The sequence below is a fragment of the Eurosta solidaginis genome, chromosome 2 (genome assembly GCF_040869045.1).
Source record: "Eurosta solidaginis isolate ZX-2024a chromosome 2, ASM4086904v1, whole genome shotgun sequence".
NCBI lineage: Eukaryota > Metazoa > Arthropoda > Insecta > Diptera > Tephritidae > Eurosta > Eurosta solidaginis.
This window is the reverse complement of record NC_090320.1, coordinates 24047026-24067504: the sequence shown is the minus strand read 5'-3', so window position 1 is coordinate 24067504 and position 20479 is coordinate 24047026. Positions and strand designations below refer to the sequence as shown.

The 20479-nt window shown below is 36.2% G+C and overlaps 2 protein-coding genes across 8 annotated transcripts in view; one reads left to right on the top strand and one right to left on the bottom strand.

Annotated features, from left to right (window-relative positions):
- Shawl (Shaw-like) overlaps positions 1-20479 on the bottom strand; it is a 437991-nt gene that overhangs the window by 380952 nt on the left and 36560 nt on the right. The gene's annotated exons all lie outside the window — the stretch shown is intronic.
- Mco1 (Multicopper oxidase 1) overlaps positions 1-20479 on the top strand; it is a 59046-nt gene that overhangs the window by 15995 nt on the left and 22572 nt on the right. Inside the window, exon 2 of the mRNA XM_067764643.1 lies at positions 6736-7370. Within this exon, the coding sequence (XP_067620744.1) occupies positions 6899-7370 (472 nt within the window). The 5' untranslated portion in view covers positions 6736-6898. The remainder of the gene's footprint in view (positions 1-6735; positions 7371-20479) is intronic.

Genomic DNA, 20479 nt, shown 5'->3' with positions numbered 1-20479 from the left:
TATTAATTTGTAAACTAATTGAGATCAGAAAGTGTGATTAAAATTTGTGCCAATTTATAAACATAAACAGTATAAATATGTAATTACTGATAACATTAAGGAAGCAAATTCTTTAGTTTCACGTAAATATTTATAATGTATTACACAAAAATTGCACAACTTGCACACGTCGTTGGTTACTCGGACATGTTTTGTGGATTGCACATCTTCACCAGCTAACTTTTCGGGAGCGGAGTTTTGAACTCGAAAGCTCCCGCATTCATATTGCCGTAAAACAGATGCCTCTATCCGCTCAGTCAATTTTTCTACGAGTATTACCTTTTTTGCTGCTATTCCACAATATACACAATAAGGTATATATCTATTATTGTTTCTAATCCAAATTGTGTGGAATATTTTCAAGCGCGCTAAATAGAACTTTATTAATAACATTGGGTTTTTAGTACTGCGTTATTAGCAATGCTTCCGCTGTTCACTATTATATAAATATTATTTATATTGTAACGAATTTAGTGCAAATCCTCTTTATTTGCAACCTTATGCTAACGTTCGAATCTCTAAACTGTCGAATAAATAACTCCACTATTCAATAATGCAAAATGGCCTTTATTAAAGTACTTCAGAATAACAATAGTATTGCTCACCAGATAGCGTATTAAATCAAAACTGATTGTCGTGCCTCTACTGCTGCCGCCTTTTATACTCTGTAATTTCTCGTTCGCATACTTCTAGGCGCTTCCATTTCTAGAATTTACTAGTTGGTTATCAGATATGTATAAAATTACTACGTTTATAGCGTCTCATATGCGTGGGTATATGTGAGCACAATTATAATTGCATACTTTTGGGCGTATCTCAGATAAGATATCTGCATGTGTTTGTGCGTCTCTTCTCCGCTGCGTGTATGTACATATGTGTAGACATAATGATTGACTTATTAATTTGCATACAAGTCACAGTCAATTGACAGGCTGTTTCGCATAGTTAGCATACGTAAAATCATATAAAAGTTATATGAATCGGTTCGCATTGATCAGCCGCAGTGCATAGGCCTATTTTTGTTAACAAATATTACTCTATTTGTTTATAATTAATAGAAAAAGTTTTTTTTAAATTCGAAAATCTGTGCAACTATCGAAATTGCCATCTGTAGGACGCATTATGTTCACAAACCCCCCCCCCCCCCCCCCCCCGAGTACATAGCTCCAAATTCTCAATTGTCGCGTTGCTCAAATGTTTAATCTCTACATATGTATATATTTGTACACGCCAAACGGTGAGAGAACTATTGCTTCGCTCATTTTCTGTTGAAATAAAATATTGTTTCCCCTTGTTGCCAATACCTATATTGGTCTGTACCAAAATCCTTAATAAATTGTTCTAAAATAATTGTTAGCGCCCAAAAAAAGTTTGAAGAGAAGTAATAACTTAACCCGCCTATTTTTTTGGACAAGTTTTACTTACACGTAAAAGCATAGGTCTTTATTTAACAGATTTTTTGTTTTTCATTTTAGGTGCTTTAAAAAAATTGAAATCAGAAATAATGAGTCAAATTTTTGTTCAAACTCACTAAATTTATTTATTTATAACAATTAATTGCAAATTTGACCCAAATGTGTTTTGCATTTCCATATTTTATGCTCATTTTAGATATAGCACGTCTTATAGTGAACAAAAAATAAATAAATTTGCTACAAAGATATTACATTAAAATTTATATATTGTCTTTTATGCTAATTTATTTTGATATTTCTTATTTTATTTTATTGTATTATCTTTTATCACGTTGTATATTAAATTTGCTACAAAGATATTACATTAAAATTTATATATTGTCTTTTATGCTAATTTATTTTTATATTTTTATTTTATTTTGTATGAAGGTATCCTCTATTCTATTCGAAATTTTCGTTATCGTTTACATATTACATATGTATTTATAATTAATTTAATTAATTATAATTTAATTTAATTAATTGAAAACATATGTAATAGTAAAGCGCCAATTGCATACCTAACCGGTGGTGTGAAATAGGTTAAATTCCTTTAGCACATTTCTTCGTTCTTAACTAAAAATTCGTGTTTTTTGAATTATGACGCTATTGAAGTAGATGGGCGATATATGTATATGTAGTTTATATTGGTGATATAGGCCTACTGGGGAACCGAGCACCCAAAACTAACTTCGGTAGCGCGCCAACGGCGTATCTCCCGGGTGGTGTGGAAAAAGCAAATTTTCAATTCAATTTCTAGTAATTTCAGCACAATTCTATGTAAATTTCATTCGAGTTTACATATTTGTTATATTTTTTTAAGGAGCTCCATACCAAAACTTATAATTACAATTGAAAAGTTTGTAGAAAATTTAAGAAAATACAATCAAAGATTATAACGTCTTAGGTCAAATTCAAAATTTTAATGAGAACTTTAAGTAAGATAGATCAGTTTGCTATATTTCCACTCACTGCTCAACTATTAACGCATTATTGCACTACCCCAACACTGAATGCATAGAGTGAGTTGAAAAAAATACAAGTTGGTCGAATTTCGACCACGAGCGATACTAGTATGTATTAATGCAGGCGATATCGAGCTCAAAACTAAGGTTCAGAAAAGCTAGCTGATGATGAAGTAAATTCCGCAACATGTCCTATTAACCATCGCCAAATTTTGCAATTTTTCTCAAGTACCTGTAACAAAAAAAAATTATAAAGCAATATGAGCCTAGCAAATCTGAACGAAGTTCTCCTACGCGAACTTCGGATTAACTGCTAACAAAGAAATTTGTATTGCGCACTCTGCCCATATCTCTCCGCAATCCGTGTGTGCATTTGTTAAACAAAATGTTATAGGTGATATACAACCCGTTAGTTATATCCGTTTTTTTTTTTCTTTACAACCCGTTAGTTATATCCGTTTACATATAAAGGCGAATCTTTTTACTCATTTAACATTTCAAAAACCCATACAAACCAATTTGTGATTCACGCAAAGTCAATCATATTTGCATACTTACTTTCTTTTATCTTCTTTTATATTTAGTATCTTCTATGTTATTTATATAAATTTTTATTTGTTTATTTTTCGCTCAACTTGTTTGCAATTTGGCGGCCACCGTGGCGGACACCGTATGCCCTGGGTTCACACCCTGGGCAAAGCAACATCAAAATTTTAGAAATAAGGTTTTTCAATTAGAAGACAATTTTTCTAAGCGGGGTCGCCCCTCGGCAGTGTTTGGCAAGCGTTCCGGGTGTATTTCTGCCATGAAAAGCTCTCAGTGAAAACTCATATGCCTTGCAGATGCCGTTCGGAGTCGGCATAAAACATGTAGGTCCCATCCGGCCAATTTGTAGGGAAAATCAAGAGGAGCAGGACGCAAATTGGAAGAGAACCTCGGCCTTAGATCTCTTCGGAGGTTATCGCACCTTACATTTATTTTTATTTTTTTATTTATTTATTTTTTTTTTTTCGATTTAAAAAAGTTTCAGTGTACATATAATTTTGTATATGTATTGTGATTTGCACTACAATATCATTTTTGAACAGCCCTGCTTAGGCGGATTACTATAAACCCTTTGGTCGCTTCAAAGAAAAAAGTAGGCGGGAAAGGCGTTTCCTTGTTATGTTATGACGCAGTCAAATCATCAACGCAATGCGACCAAAGCGTTTATGAAAATCCGCCTCTAGACCTAACTTCAATAAGTATAGTATAGCGTACTAAATAGAAGAGTCCATGAAGAATAAGTTGAAGCGGAAAGTTCTATTCTATCGATTTCTTCAATTCTCTTTAGAAACGTAATTGCCAGCTCAATTAAGGATCCAACGTGTATAATTTGAAACGTTCAACTGGAGTATAATTTGAAACGTTCTGTATCAAGAGCTTTTCGAAAACGCCGTTAAAGATGAATATAAACAAAATTTTCAACTTAATACCAAGTTTAGACGCGTTTAGAATTTAAAAAATAATCAAGTTCGAATTTATAATCAATAAATAAAACTTTTAATAGCTTCAAGCTCACTTGCAGAACGGCAAATTATATTTTTAATTTAGAGCTAGTTTTAAACATGTTTAAACGCGAAAATCGTCATGAGAAGCTAACTCTAGATTCAAATATAACTTGCCATTCTGCAGGTGAGACTAGGCGATTGCCAACCAGTTAATTTTTTATATTTTTTTATATCTTTCATGAAAATGAAATGGTATATTAATTTTGTCAGAATTCTCAAAATTGTAGGTTCTTAAAGGAAGGAGAAGAGATAGACACACCAATAAGTATACCGAAATGATCAGGATGAAGAGCTGAGTTGATTTAGCAATGTCCGTCTGTCTGTTTGTATGTAAACTAGTCCCTCAATTTTTGAGATATCTTGATAAAATTTGGTGGGCGGGTATATTTAGGTATCCCATTAGACATTTGCCTGAACCGGCCGGATCGGACCACTATAGCAGATATCCCCCTACCACCAACTTTTCCGAAAAGAGGATTTTTGTCATACCTTCCTCAATTTATCAGATTGAAGCTTCAAATTTCACCATATGCTTTCGTATATTGCACATATTTTGTCTGAAAAAATGGATGAGATCAGTAGTATATATAGCATATATCTCCCACAACCGATTGTTTAGATAAGAAGCTTTTCGTTATTACAGCCCATTTTAACAGTTAGAGGCTTCAAATTTCACCAAATGCTTACGTATGTATATCATATATTGTTTGATAAAATCATAGACATCGGTGGTATAATATATACCCCATATAAACTGTCATTTCTGCCTCCTTTTTTACTGCTAGAAGCTTCAAATTTCATCAAATACTTACGTTTACGTTATACATTGTTGAGATAAGTGATTCATTGTCATAGCTTTTTCATGCAGACCACAAAAAATGGGAAGCTTTGCATCCTTACACAAACTACCTACCTATTTTTATACTCAGAGTACAGAGTATATTAACTTTGATTGAATAACGGTTGGTTGTTCAGGTATAAAGGAATCGAGATAGATATAGACTTCCATATATCAAAATCATCGGTGTCGAAAAAAAATTTGATTGAGACATGTCCGTCCGTCCGTCTGTCCGTTAACACGATAACTTGATTGAGATATCTTCACCAAATTTGTTACACGAGCTTATCTGGACCCAGAATAGATTGGTATTGAAAATGGGCGTAATCGGATGATAACCACGTCCACCTTTTATATATGTATATAACATTTTGGAAAACACAAAAAAACCTGATTATTTAGTAAATAATACACCAAGAATATTGAGATTTGACGCGTTGACTGATATTGAGACTCTTGATAAAAATTTGAAACAATTTTTTAAAATGGGCGTGGCACCACCCACTTGTGATAAAATCAATTTTACAAATATTGTTAATCATAAATCAGAAATCGTTAAACCTATCGTAACAAAATTCGGCAGAGGTTGCCTTTACTATAAGGAATGCTTTGAAGAAAAATTTACGAAATCGGTTAAGGAGCACGCCCACTTTTATATAAAAGATTTTTAAAAGGGTCATGGACGAATAAAATAAGCTTTATCTTTGCAAAAAAGAGCTTTATATCAATGACTTATCTTGTTTGGTTGATAAACGAACAGATAAACACAATTTCTGACACAATATTCGAGCCTTTAAAACTTGTTTACAGGAAACAACTTAATCACACAGGTACAACAGACAAACACACAACAACAAATAAATACAAAACAATTAACACACCAAAACAAAAAACCGACAAAGAAGGTCAAACGACTAAAATCACAGATTTCTACCTACCCCAGTCAGCCACACAAATCGGTTCTGAATGAACACACAGCACATACACATAACTAAATATACACAAGCATCAATTCGACAATACCTTCTCATATACCTACGAACTATAAATACAGGACAAACGACAACAACAGATCAGAACGAAAATCGACACTGATGATGGCACAACGCAGAAACCGGTTTGTCTCAAAACCAAATTTGAAAAGGGATGACGGAAAATCGTTCCAATATACATCCTTTATATCAATGGTATTTCATTTCCCAAGTGGATATATAACAATAAATAGGAATAACTTCAAATTTTAAAAAATGGGCGTGGCACCGCCCCTTTTTTGACTAAGCAATTTTCTATGTTTCGGGAGCCATAACCCGAAGAAAAATTAACGGATCGTAATAAAATTGGGTACACAGATCTTCCCTATAGCAGGAGATATTTCTAGAATAAATGGACGAGATCGGTTGAAGACCACGCCCACTTTTATATACAAGATTTTTAAAAGGGTCGTAGACTAAAATAATAAGCTATAAATTAACAAAAAATAGTTTTGAATCACTTATCAAGTTTTATTGTAAGAGGAAATGGGGAGAAATTTTTTTTAAACGGGCGGTGCCACGTGTTATGTAGAAAATTAATTTATCTGAAATGAAATGTGCAATTGAAGCTCACGCTGAGTACATAATGTTTGGTTACACCCGAACTTAGACACCTTTACGTGTTTATTTTATATTTATCTTAAAAATCGCTTAGGTATGTCACGAATGGGATAAGATTATTGTTCAGTCTTCGGCTGTCCCGCCCTTACTTGTTTTTATATACATAGATATATACAAACCAACATACAAAATTATTTACATAGTTGGTTCTTGGAAAAAAAATAAACAACAAAACGAAAGAAAGCTTAAGTCATCCAAATAATAAAACAAATGCAAATTATTATTTTTTTATTACAGAGAGAGAACAAGAAAACAGCTACCAAAAACCTCCAGGCGTTAATTACACATTTAACAATTGACTGCAATTTAAAAATATTTTCTAAGAACAAACACACATACATATAAAAACTACATAGCGCACGCACGCCGGCAACAACACAAAAAGAAAGGAGATGCAAAAATGTGTGCCAGTGTCATAAATCAAATTAACACCACACAGCAGCAGCGGAAAAACATACACAGCGACAACAACATTAACAAAAAAATAATTAACACAAATCACTGTGACGTCATGAATAACAACAACAGCAACACAAATAATTGCAGCAATAACAAAATAAACAAACAAAGCAACAATCACAAATCACTTGCCAACAGACGCCAGCATCGCTGTTTTGAGTTCACTGCCACAACACGCAACGCTGCTCGTTTGAAAACAGCAATGCCAAAGTCGCTGTCAACGTCGCTGTTGCTGTTTATTGTATGCTGCTCATTTGCTGTGCTGTTCTCTCCAATTTCTGCTGATGCCTCTGCTAATGCGGCTGGCAGCGCTCACATACAAGACGCACGTGAAAATATTAGCAACAACGGTGATTTAAATGAGAAAGCAGCAGCAGCAGCAGCAGCAGTTACGCCAATAACAACATCAACAGGTGAGTGACGTGTTTTGTTTAGGTTTTTTGATAAACATATATGTAAGTATATAAATCCGGTTCAATTTGCTGATTCTAATTATTTGCTAAACTCACCATTTCATGGGAGCTTCCCCGCTGATTGCCCTTTTGCTGATCTCTATAATTAAGTAGCTTTACGCGTCATTTCATTTTTTGTCTGTTTTCTAGTCATTAGTTCGCTAAAAATTAGTTAGCTATTAAAAATCAATTTCGTTTGGTTTTATTTTTTCAAATATTAATAATAAGCGAAATAGTTTGACGGCTAAAACGAATTTATAAGTTTATCATAAACTGCGCGGTTTGGTATTTTTAGGAACTTCCAATTTCAAATAAGTAAATCTCCGCTGGTATTGAAAGCTAGAAAATTAAGAATTTCCAGTATGCACACAACAAGAAGCTTTCAAGGGTGCTCTTTTAATTCAATCAGAAATGAGCCACAAGAGTGTCGCCCACATCCCTTTTTTCATATTTTGAATAATTGACAGGATTGGAATCGATTGTGCAATATTGCAGAGCCTTTAGAAGTCAGTGGTTTTTATATCATGAAATACGGTCTTCATATATTTTGGAAAAACAATTTTCTATATCTACCCTGCAAAAACTCGTGCGATACATCCCTAAAGAGAGCGGTCTAAAATACTAGCACCATATCGTAATATTTGTTTTATTTTTATTATTCTCCAACACCAATACGAAAAAAGTTAAGAATATTGTATTAGAAATTAAAAAGCTATAAAATCCGTAAGAAATTCTGAACGCGTAAAGACAGGACTTGTGCGACAGTACCCATAAGCGCTCAAAAGAGACTTGTGTGACTCTGGCTGTAGAGGCACGAAGAAAATATGTCCGACACTACCCATATGGATACAAAACGGGACTGTCGGACACTTCCCATAGGGGTACAAAGACGAAGTGTCGAACAATACTGGAAAGATCTGTCCGATAGTACCCGTAGGGGTACAAAGAGGGCGTGTCGAACATTACAAAAAGGATATGTCCGACAGTCCCCGTAGGGATATAAAGAGGACCAGTCCGATACTACCCGTTCAGCCATAAACAGGTACAATTGGTCTCTCCACAGAAAATGCTCAAACAAAAGGGACCACACCAACCCATATAAAGAGATCAGAACTGGCTATAGTAACATACTTCTTTGCGGCTAATCCTGCAGTCATGCTAGAGTAGTCGCATTTTTTGCAGGGTACCTTGCCAAATTATGCTGGCAAAAGAAACAAGTCGCGCCTATAATTCGAAAGTAGATTGAGTGAAAAGCCGCCAAGATTCTAGGCTATTCAAACTTAAGTAACTGTATGTACGGACTCCTACCGGAACTTGTAAATAATTGACAATCTTTTTCCCATATTTTTCATGGGATAAGTCACGACTACTGATAACGAAACTTCACTTCAGTGACAGCTGAAGTCTATAGAAAATCTCCACATAAGCAAAGTAGCCAATATAGAAAAGAGATACCACACTTCTCCCCTGTGTTTAATTACTTCCCATCCCACCTGTAGACCTGATGGCGAAGAACGTAGCGTAAGCAAATCAAACGACACTCAATATCTCGAGGTGCCTTGAGCTGGCCTATACGGCCGACCATAGCAGTATAAAAAAAAAATATATAGCCGAGGACGCTGCCGCCATAGGGAGATATGGGAGAGAGATAGACTCATGATGCGCAATCTTACTGGAGATTGTATTGGTAAGTGCTTTTAAATTAGGCACAGTTAACAAAAGCAACTGTAGAAAGTGTGGCTTGCAGGAGGAAATGATCGAACACGTTTTGTGAAGGGGCGCAGCTATTACATCTAGAAGAAGAAGCCAGTAGGATAGGTTCTAGAAAGACTTTATTTGTCAGCAAACTTATGGTAACATTCAGCCTATGTGAGGTCAACTGAATCTAACCTACTAGCGTTAAGTATTGGAGAGATCAACAATTTCCTCAGTGTTCCTCGTATTCATGAGACCACATAAAACATTGCGAAGGCATTTAGCGAAACAGAGAAATGTCAAGTCAGCCCAGCGCACTTTGAAATTCGTACCGGCCACCATCTACGTAAGCACCGAGTTGCTTACTGATTTCGAGCTCAACAATTTGAATGATTTTGATCGTCTATTGTTTGCCATCTGGCGTCAATTGTAGATTCGGAGAGATAGCCAAGTGGATAATATCAAGTGGATACCGATTTAAGTACCCTTGGCGTTTCTATTGAACTTCAAATGGTTACACAAAGAAACCTCTAGAGTACATTCATGGCAAGACGAACCGTTTAAACAGTTAGGCAACCATTAATTAAGTTACTTTAGATCAGGGCTAGGACTTATACATAAAACGGGCACATTTAAACTTTGTAGAATAGGAAAAAGGCAGCAAGTAGTCATCCTACGCACGCCTTGTTAGCGTGTATAAATTAATCAAATGTTATATCTCAAGCTTGGATATTTCAGAAATAGATTTTGTGTTGTATTAACGATAAAGACACTCCCCGAAGGTTGTGGGGAGTGTTATCGATGTCGATGGTCTTTAGATCCGGTACGTTCCGGTAACAAATCACTATTAAGGTACTAGCGCGACCATCTTGGGAAAGATTAATATGGCCACATTAAACCTTCTAGGCCAAAACAAAAAGAAAAAACTATTTCCTTATTTAAAAAACTACGTTTCTAAATTTTTGATGTTGCTTTGCCCGGGACCTGAACCCAGGATGTTCGTTATGGTACATCAAAATGGACATGGTTCCTTTTGTTTGGGAAACCCAAATCGCAACTCATTACAAACTGAGGAACAAGCTTAAGCTTAATTCAGTTAACTACTTGACAAACTAGATGGTATACCATTAGTCTAGCTTTGTAACCTAAGAACGCGCTGCCAGGCAGTTCCGTTAACATACGTATGTACATACATATTTATGAAAAATAATAAAATATTTACTTCAGTAAAAAAATTTGATTGATGATGTTGAAAATTAATAATTTGTTAATTTTTTTTGTTAGCTTTGGTATATTGCTAATTATATGGAAATGGCTCGCCGAAAATTGTTAATGATCATGAGCATCAAGAATTTTTAAATAGAATAATTAAAATTTGGGCAAATGTATGCACGGGTTAGTATGACTGGTAAACAAAATTTTGTTTTTAAAACTTATAATATTGTAACGAGTTTTGAGAAATTCCTGATTATTTTGCACCTGCTGTTATAGTTCGAACCTCTGAACTGTCGAATACAGCTCTATTGTAGTCGTAGTTGAGTTATTTATTCGACAGTTCAGAGATTCGAACTATAACAGCAGGTGCAAAACAACTCTATTGTAGTAGTAGTACTTCACAATTACAATACCCGCATACTTCACTACTACTCTCTGTTGTCCCGATCGCCTATTTCTCCTAGGGTCTAGACTTTTTGCGAAGAGACTTCTTGAACAGCTGCTTATTTATTTCTTCTTTATGTAACTGATATTCACGTTTGTCTTCTTAGTCATATGCGTGTATACATATATGTGAGTAATAACTTCTGCTCTTAGGTGCTGACTACATGTGCGTATGTGAAATATTCTCTTCGCCGTTTACATGTATGTATGTGTGCCTGCTTTGCTGTTTTTGTGCATTTATTTACTAGCAGCCATAGCGGAATGATACAAGGTGGCAGCATGGTGACATACCTACAAACATAAATAAAAATTCCATGTACTTTGGTTTTGTAAATTCGATGGACAAATGTCAAAATCATACTGCACCAGAAATTGATGTATCAAATCAAATAAAAAAAGTATATAATCAGCTGTTCCGTGCTGCCACCTTGTATCGTTGCGCCATGCTAGCAGCAAAGTGACTTATCGAAGCTGCTAGTATTCGCCACAATATGTACATTTTTTTCTTTTTGTGGAACGTAACAGTATTGGCCCTTGTGTTTGTAGATTGTACCCACTATGGCGTTGCCGTGATTATTTCGCTTAACATTTTGTTTATACTCAGCTGAGCAGAGCTCACGGCGTATATTAATTTTGTTCGCATAACGGTACCCCGTAACGGCATAAACTAATCGAGATAGATATAGACTACTATATATCAAAATGATCTGGGCGAACACTATAACTTGAGTAAATTTTGAGGTATCTTAAAGAAATTTGCTATGCAAGTTCCTGCGCACTCATCTCAGATCGCTATTTAAAATGAAGGAAATCGAACTATAACCACGCCCACTTTTTCGATACCGAAACTTTCGAAGAACCGAAAAAGTGCGAACTTGGTAGGTGGATTGACCTTATGCAGCAGAATTGAAAATTAGTAAAATTTTGCACAATGGGCGTGGCACCGCCCACTTTTAAAAGAAAATAATTTAAAAGTGTTGCAAGCTGTAATTTGGCAGCTGAGTATGTAATGTCCGGTTACACCCGAACTTAGCCTTCCTTACTTGTTCTAATTAGCTGTTATATAACTTCAGTCTTTGCAATATAAGTCCCAAACATATACACTTTGTGATGATTCCGAAATTTCTACTACACATGAACTACATTCAAAGCTCTGCAAAATGAAATATTGCCGTAATAAAAAAAAAGTTCAGTCCGAGTACTTAGTATTTGTTGATTTTAATGCTATTAAGATATCTAAGAGCTCCCTGCGCTATGTAGCATTTAACGGTCGCTAAAACTCTACTATGATGAAATTCTTTTGCAATCTCCCTCCTTCTCCAGGTCGACTTAGTTTTAATTTTGGATTCTTGCAGGTGCAACATCAGGCCGTTCTCCTGTGAAAAAGCTGTGAAGCGCTGACTTCTGACGATTTACATGCTTCCAGCTACGTGATAGCTCATACCCTCCGAATCCTTAATTGACTGTAATGGTTAGTTTTATGCAGCAAATATGTAAAAGTCTCTGCTGTCTCGTAAATTTTAATTAAAGCACGCTCTAACTTTCTACAAAGTCAGTCAGCTGGTGAAAAAACCGTAGGTTCTTGTAATTTAAATTGTTGAAAAATGATGTCAAAGAAAACTTCATTGATTATTGCATTCATTAATAATTTTTTTATGTTCGAACGACTTCGAATACAAATTAGCTGAGAATCTCAGAAAAAGCTATAATTATTAATTTATTGTCATTCCAATCGTATTTTTATACTCATCGTGCTTTGCACACAGAGTATATTAACTTTGGTAACATAACGATTGATCGTAGAGGCAGAAACGAATCGAGATAAATATAGAACTCCATATATCAAAATTCTCAGCATGAAAATAGGTATTGATTTAACCAAGTTCGTCCGTCCGTTCGCCTCTCTGTGTTCACGATAACTTGAGTAAATATCGAGATAGCTTATTGAAATTTGCTACACGGGTTCTTGGCACTCATCTCCCAATTCAAAATGAGCGAAATCGGATGATAACCACGCCCACTTTTTATATATAACATTTTGGAAAACAACACAAACATGATTATTTAGTAAATAATATAAGTGTATTATGTTGAAATTTGATGTTAGACTCTTGATAAAAATTTTACAAATTATTTTAAAATGGGCGCGGCACCGCCCACTTGTCTAAAATCAATTTTACAAATATTATTGATCATAAATCAAAAACCGTTGGGCCTATCATAACAAAATTCGGCAGAGAGGTTGCCTTTACATACGGAATGCTTCAAAGAAAAATTAACGAAATCGGTTGAGGACTACGCCCACTATTATATAAAAGGTTTTTAAAACGGTCATGGACGTATAAAATAAGCTATAACTTTGCGAAAAAGGCTTATATCAATTGCTTTCTTCTAGCATTTCTTTTCTTGTAATTGTTACAAAAAATTGGAAAAAATTTTAATTCTTTAAAATGGGCGTGGCACTGCTCCTTTTGTGACCAAGCAATTTTCTACGCTTCTATGGAGTCATAACTCGAATAAAAATTACCATATCGTAATAAAATTGGCAATACATACTTTCTTTATAGCAGGAAATATTTATATGGACGGGATCGGGACCATGCCCACTTTTATATTAAAGATGTTTAAAGGGTTCGTAGACTAGAATAATAAGCTATATCCTAGCGAAAAATAGTTTAGTATCAATGATATTTCACTTACCAAGTTTTATTGTAACAGAAAATTTTTTTTAAATGGGCGGTATCACGCCCCTATTTCGATCAAGCATTTCTATAGCCTTAAAAAAAATAAATCCATTGTAACAAAATTCGATACACGTGTTAGGCTTACGATAAGATATATTTTTAGTAAAAATGGCCTAGATCGTTTTAAGGCAACGCCCACTTTTATTTAAGAAATGTAATCTGCAAAATTTATTCGAAACATGGTTTCATATCAGTGATATTTTACTTTCAAAGTAACATTATAACAAGAAAAAGGAAAATTGGAAAAAAAAGCTTGATGAGCATGGCACCGCTGACACATATGCAAAGAAAAGAAGCTCCTGATCATTTTTTGCTCAGCAAGAAGCAGCGCTATAATTCTCAACACGTTCATGATCACATACGTACATAGATTGAGAAAAATAAGATAACCGAAAGGCGATAACGTCCGGAGAGATTTTAGGTCGAGTTTTTCTTCCAATTTGTATCGTGCTCCTCTTAATTTTTCCTACAAATTGACGGGATGGGACCAACATGTTTTATGCCGCCTCCGAACGAGACACATAAATTTTCACTGAGAAGCTTTTCATGGCAGAAATATACTCAGAGTATTTGCAAAATCACTGCCGAGGGGCGACCCCGCTTACAAAAGCATTGTTCTAAATGAAAAAAACGTTTTTATAAATTTTCGATGCTACTTTGACCTGGAGTTGAACTCACGATCTTAGGTGTGGTAGGCGGAATATGCATCCACCACACGACGGTAGCCGCCTATAGATTGAGAACCTTTCGATTTTATTTCGACAGCAAACGGCATCTGCGAAGAAATTTTATTTATTGCTGCGAAGGTTACCATAGCAGAAATACTTTCGTAAGGCTTGTCAATAGCTACTTGAGTTGACTGATCTCTTTTTATACTCAGTTGAGCAGAGCTCACAGAGTATATTAAGTTTGATTGGATAACGGTTGGTTGTACATATATAAAGGAATCGAGATAGATATAGACTTCCATATATCAAAATAATCAGGATCCAAAAAAAATTTGATTGAGCCATGTCCGTCCGTCCGTCCGTCCGTCCGTCCGTCCGTCCGTTAACACGATAACTTGAGTAAATTTTGAGGTATCTTGATGAAAATTGGTATGTAGGTTCCTGAGCACTCATCTCAGATCGCTATTTAAAATGAACGATATCGGACTATAACCACGCCCACTTTTTCGATATCGAAAATTTCGAAAAACCGAAAAAATGCGATAATTCATTGCCAAAGGCGGTTAAAGCGATGAAACTTGGTAGATGGGTTGACGTTATGACGCAGAATAGAAAATTAGTAACATTTTGGACAATGGGCGTGGCACCGCCCACTTTTACAAGAAGGTAATTTAAAAGTTTTGCAAGCTGTAATTTGGCAGTCGTTGAAGATATCATGATGAAATTTGGCAGGAACGTTACTACTATTACTATATATGTGCTAAATAAAAATTAGCAAAATTGGATGAAGAACACGCCCACTTTTTAAAAAAAATTTTTTTTAAATTCAAATTTTAACAAAAAATTTAATATCTTTACTGTATATAAGTAAATTAAGTCAAAATTCAACTCCAGTAATGATATGATGCAACAAAATACAAAAATAAAAGAAAATTTCAAAATGGGCGTGGCTCCGCCCATTTTCATTTAGTTTGTCTAGAATACTTTTAATGCCATAAGTCGAACAAAAATTTACCAATCCTTTTGAAATTTGGTAGGAACATAGACTCTATGACGGTAACTGTTCTCTGTGAAAATGGGCAAAATCGGTGGAAGCCACGCCCAGTTTTTATACACAGTCCACCGTCTGTCCTTCCGCTCGGCCGTTAACACAATAACTTGAGCAAAAACCGATATATCTTTACTAAACTTACTTTATCTTGGTATAAAAACTGGCCGAAATCCGACCATAACCACGCCCACTTTATCGATATCGAAAATTACGAAAAATGAAAAAAATGCCATAATTCTATACCAAATACGAAAAAAGGGATGAAACATGGTAACTGGATTGGTTTATTGACGCAAAATATAACTTTGGAAAAAACTTTGTAAAATGGGTGTGACACCTACCATATTAAATAGAAGAAAATGAAAAAGTTCTACAAGGCGTAATCAACAGCCCTTGGAATATTGGCAGGAATACTGTTAGTGGTATTGAATATATAAATAAATTAGCAGTACCCGACAGATGATTTTCTGGATCACCTGGTCCACATTTGGTCGATATCGCGAGAACGCCTTCACATATACATCTAAGGGCCACTCGATTTTAAAACCCTCATTAATGCCTTTAATTTGATATCCATATCGTACAAACACATTCTAGAGTCACCCCTGGCCCACCCTAATGGCGATATCTCGAAAAGGCGTGCACCTATAGACATAATGCCTACTCCCTCTTAAAATGCTCAGTAACACCTTTCGTTTGATACCCATATCGTAAAAACATTCTAGAGTCACCCCTGGCTCACCCTAATGGCGATATCTCGAAAAGGCGTCCACCTATAGACCTAATGTCCACTCCCTCTTAAAATGCTCAGTAACACCTTTCGTTTGATACCCATATCGTACAAACATTCTAGAGTCACCCCTGGCCCACCCTAATGGCGATATCTCGAAAAGGCGTCCACCTATAGACCTAATGCCCACTCCCTCTTAAAATGCTCAGTAACACCTTTCGTTTGCTACCCATATCGTACAAACATTCTAGAGTCACCCCTGGCCCACCCTAATGGCGATATCTCGAAAAGGCGTCCACCTATAGACCTAATGCCCACTCCCTCTTAAAATGCTCAGTAACACCTTTCGTTTGCTACCCATATCGTACAAACATTCTAGAGTCACCCCTGGCCCACCCTAATGGCGATATCTCGAAAAGGCGTTTGATACCCATATCGTACAAACATTCTAGAGTCACCCCTGGCCCACCCTAATGGCGATATCTCGAAAAGGCGTCCACCTATAGACCTAATGCCCACTCCCTCTTAAAATGCTCAGTAACACCTTTCGTTTGCTACCCATATCGTACAAACATTCTAGAGTCACCCCTGGCCCACCCTAATGGCGATATCTCGAAAAGGCGTCCACTCCCTCTTAAAATGCTCAGTAACACCTTTCGTTTGATACCCATATCGTACAAACATTCTAGAGTAACCCCTGGCCCACCCTAATGGCGATATCTCGAAAAGGCGTCCACCTATAGACCTAATGCCCACTCCCTCTTAAAATGCTCAGTAACACCTTTCGTTTGATACCCATATCGTAAAAACATTCTAGAGTCACCCCTGGCTCACCCTAATGGCGATATCTCGAAAAGGCGTCCACCTATAGACCTAATGTCCACTCCCTCTTAAAATGCTCAGTAACACCTTTCGTTTGATACCCATATCGTACAAACATTCTAGAGTCACCCCTGGCCCACCCTAATGGCGATATCTCGAAAAGGCGTCCACCTATAGACCTAATGCCCACTCCCTCTTAAAATGCTCAGTAACACCTTTCGTTTGCTACCCATATCGTACAAACATTCTAGAGTCACCCCTGGCCCACCCTAATGGTGATATCTCGAAAAGGCGTCCACCTATAGACCTAATGCCCACTCCCTCTTAAAATGCTCAGTAACACCTTTCGTTTGATACCCATATCGTACAAACATTCTAGAGTCACCCCTGGCCCACCCTAATGACGATATCTCGAAAAGGCGTCCACCTATAGACCTAATGCCCACTCCCTCTTAAAATGCTCAGTAACACCTTTCGTTTGATACCCATATCGTACAACCATTCTAGAGTCACCCTTGGTCCACCTTTATGGCGATATCTCGAAAAGGCGTCCACCTATAGAACTAAGGATTACTCCCTTTTAAAATACTCATTACCATCTTTCATTTGATACCCATATCATACAAACACATTCTAGAGTCACCCCTGGCCCACCCTAATGGCGACATTTCGAAAAGGCGTCCACCTATAGACCTAATGCCCACTCCCTCCAAAAATGCTCAGTAACACCTTTCATTTGATTCCCATATCGTACAATTAGAGACACCCCTGATCCACCTTTATGGCGATATCTCGAAACGGCGTCCACCTAGGGAACTAAAGATCACTCCTTTTCAAAATACTCATTAACAGCTTTCATTTGATACCCATATCGTACAAACATATTCTAGAGTCACCCCTGGTCCACCTTTATGGGGATTTCTCGAAAAGGCGTTCACCTATAGAACTAAGCCCATTCCCTTTTAAAATACTCATTATCACCTTTCATTTGATACCCATATCGTACAAACACATTCTAGAGTCAGCCCTGGTCCACCTTTATGGCGATATCCCTAAATGGCGTCCATCCATAGAACTATGGCCTACTCTCTCTAAAAATACTCTTTAATACCTCCATTTGATACACATGTCATACAACCACATTCCAGGGTTACCCTAGGTTCATTTTCCTACATGGTGATTTTCCTTATTTTGTCTCCATAGCTCTCAACTGAGTATGTAATGTTCGGTTACACCCGAACTTAGCCTTCCTTACTTGTTTTATATTTATCTTAAAAATCGTTAAGGTATGTAGATCTGTTCACTATATATTTCTTATCTTATACATCCGATTATTCGGAGATTACGAACGGGATAAGATTATTGTTCAGCCCCATTCATGAAAGGTATGAAGGCTTCGGCACAGCCGAAGACAGTCCCGTTCTTACTTGTTAAAGATAAATTTGTTTCGCAACTTTAACCTGCGTATAAACATCCGACAACTCCCAGCGTAGTTTGATTACTGCGCCATCGACCATCCAATATTTGAGTGCACACGTGACTATAGCTTTAATTTCTGCACCCGTATACCTCCGGCTCTCTTAAGTCCGTTACCGATAGATATCCACTATAGTCATAAACAGATATCCACTCCACTCATCTGAGTCCACTCAACGCTGGCGATTAATGATCACCATTCACGGCCTCATTGCACTACCATAGATCGTGTGCTGAAAAAGTTATCACTTTAACACTCAGCTCCTCTTTACCTCACTACCACTGATTTTGTGTATGGATGTTTATGCGATCCAAATGGTGTCAACAAACAAGTAGAGTCTATTAGTAATCTTTGTGAAGGAAGTTTAGCCTCTATTTGTCTCTTGATTGTTAGAGCGCTGCCTAGTCCCTCATAAAACTCACCTAGCATAAATGAGTATTTAAGCAGTTGAATTTTCAATGCCGGAATGGGGAATGTCTCTAATCGTATGGCTTGTTTTTGTACCATTCAAAGTTTTAACTCAGATCTAAACTTATCCAGAATAAAGAGCTCCAAAGTCTAAAATGATACAAAGCCCACATTAAATTCAGGTTTTACATGCTGAGCGAGTAGTACGGTATGCGGAGTAAGGAAATTGGTATGATTTACAATGAAATGTCCTTATTCCTGATTTACAACTGTAATCAAAGTTCAACGTAGTGATACAATCTACTCTCTCCACTGGATAAAACATTCATTAAGTACTGCCAAATTTAACGACTGTTATTCTGTGTATTTTATCGTGTTTGGCTTGTTTACATGTTTTGAATATTAACTAAGTGCAAACGTATTTAAGTACTGTAAGTATGCATTTTTATTTATTTATTGCGATGTTTTTTTTTTGGTATTCTCTGCAGAAGTGCTAAAAACCAGTCATGACTAAATTTATGACACATCGAATGTGTATACGACTGTCTTTCGAATTACCATTTACATTTATTTTAAATATGCATACGACATTTAAACAACAATTTACAGCAAAAAATGTATTTCTTGTTTTATTGTGCTGGCCAGCTCAGTTTGTGGCGGTGACCGTGCGTAGCCGCAATCTTCTCACAAACATGTGTTTTTTGATGGTTGATCTGTCATTGAATCATTCATGCGAATATAAAATCCCCTTGTGTCCACATAAAAAGCAAACAAGAATTGGAATAAAGTTAGTGGCGCGCAGCCGCAATGGCATTCAATGCGGTAATTAAAATAACGTGTGACCGGCACGTAGGAATGTTTTTTGTATAAGTGACTACCCAGTAAGCATAACAAAAGCAAGCGTATGCTTTGCAGCAATGCGAATCACTTTTTCTGCTAAAGGAATTTCGTCTACAGAAAAATAACAAAAATGACAAAATTTTATAACTGCTTTGCTTCAATTGCCTGGTCTAACTTGAGAAAACGCCAAGCTATCTAGCAAACATAACTCTGAGATTTAAAACCAAGGGCTCCGTCGCACCTTTTGGTCTGACTAAGTATAATTTAATCCAGTAAGAGCTCTCAATATACTTTCTATACTTCATGCTGGGCACAATAGACCAATGGCCGTAGTGCCATCCTCGATTAATTATCGATCTTCATGCTGTTTCATTGAAATTTAGACTACAAATTGGTTTTCTTTCGAACAATATATGTAGCTTCAAAGCACCGATTTTTAAGTAATAGGAGGCTGTTTGTTATCAGCTCAAGATAGTGTGATAATACAAACAAAAAGATGGACTAGTGCTTGTAAGAAAGAGTTCATATATAAAAATAACTCATTACTATTGATGGAACCCCACCCTACTCCCCCATTCTCAATTATTTTTGAGCACCCTCGTATTTTGTACTCTAAAGCTGCAATCGCTGGATGCATTGAAGTACAACAATTATTAATTAATTGCCTTTTATTGTTGTTGTGGATATTTAATAACTCATAACTTCTCGCCATCAGAAAATACAATGTGGGTTTTCATCGATCATAGCTCGTCGCTCATATATCCTATGCTCGCCGGCCCATTGGCATGCGAATTATATAATTGCATGGTGTTTTTATTTTGTTTACATTTTAATTTTTGACCATAAATATTAAAAGTATATACCAATGTATGTATTTATGCGCTATGCGTATGACATTAACGTATTTTCATTCATTGAATGGTCATTGTACGTGAATAACCTACATAATTGGGTGTCCAGGGTGGCGTGGGGGTAT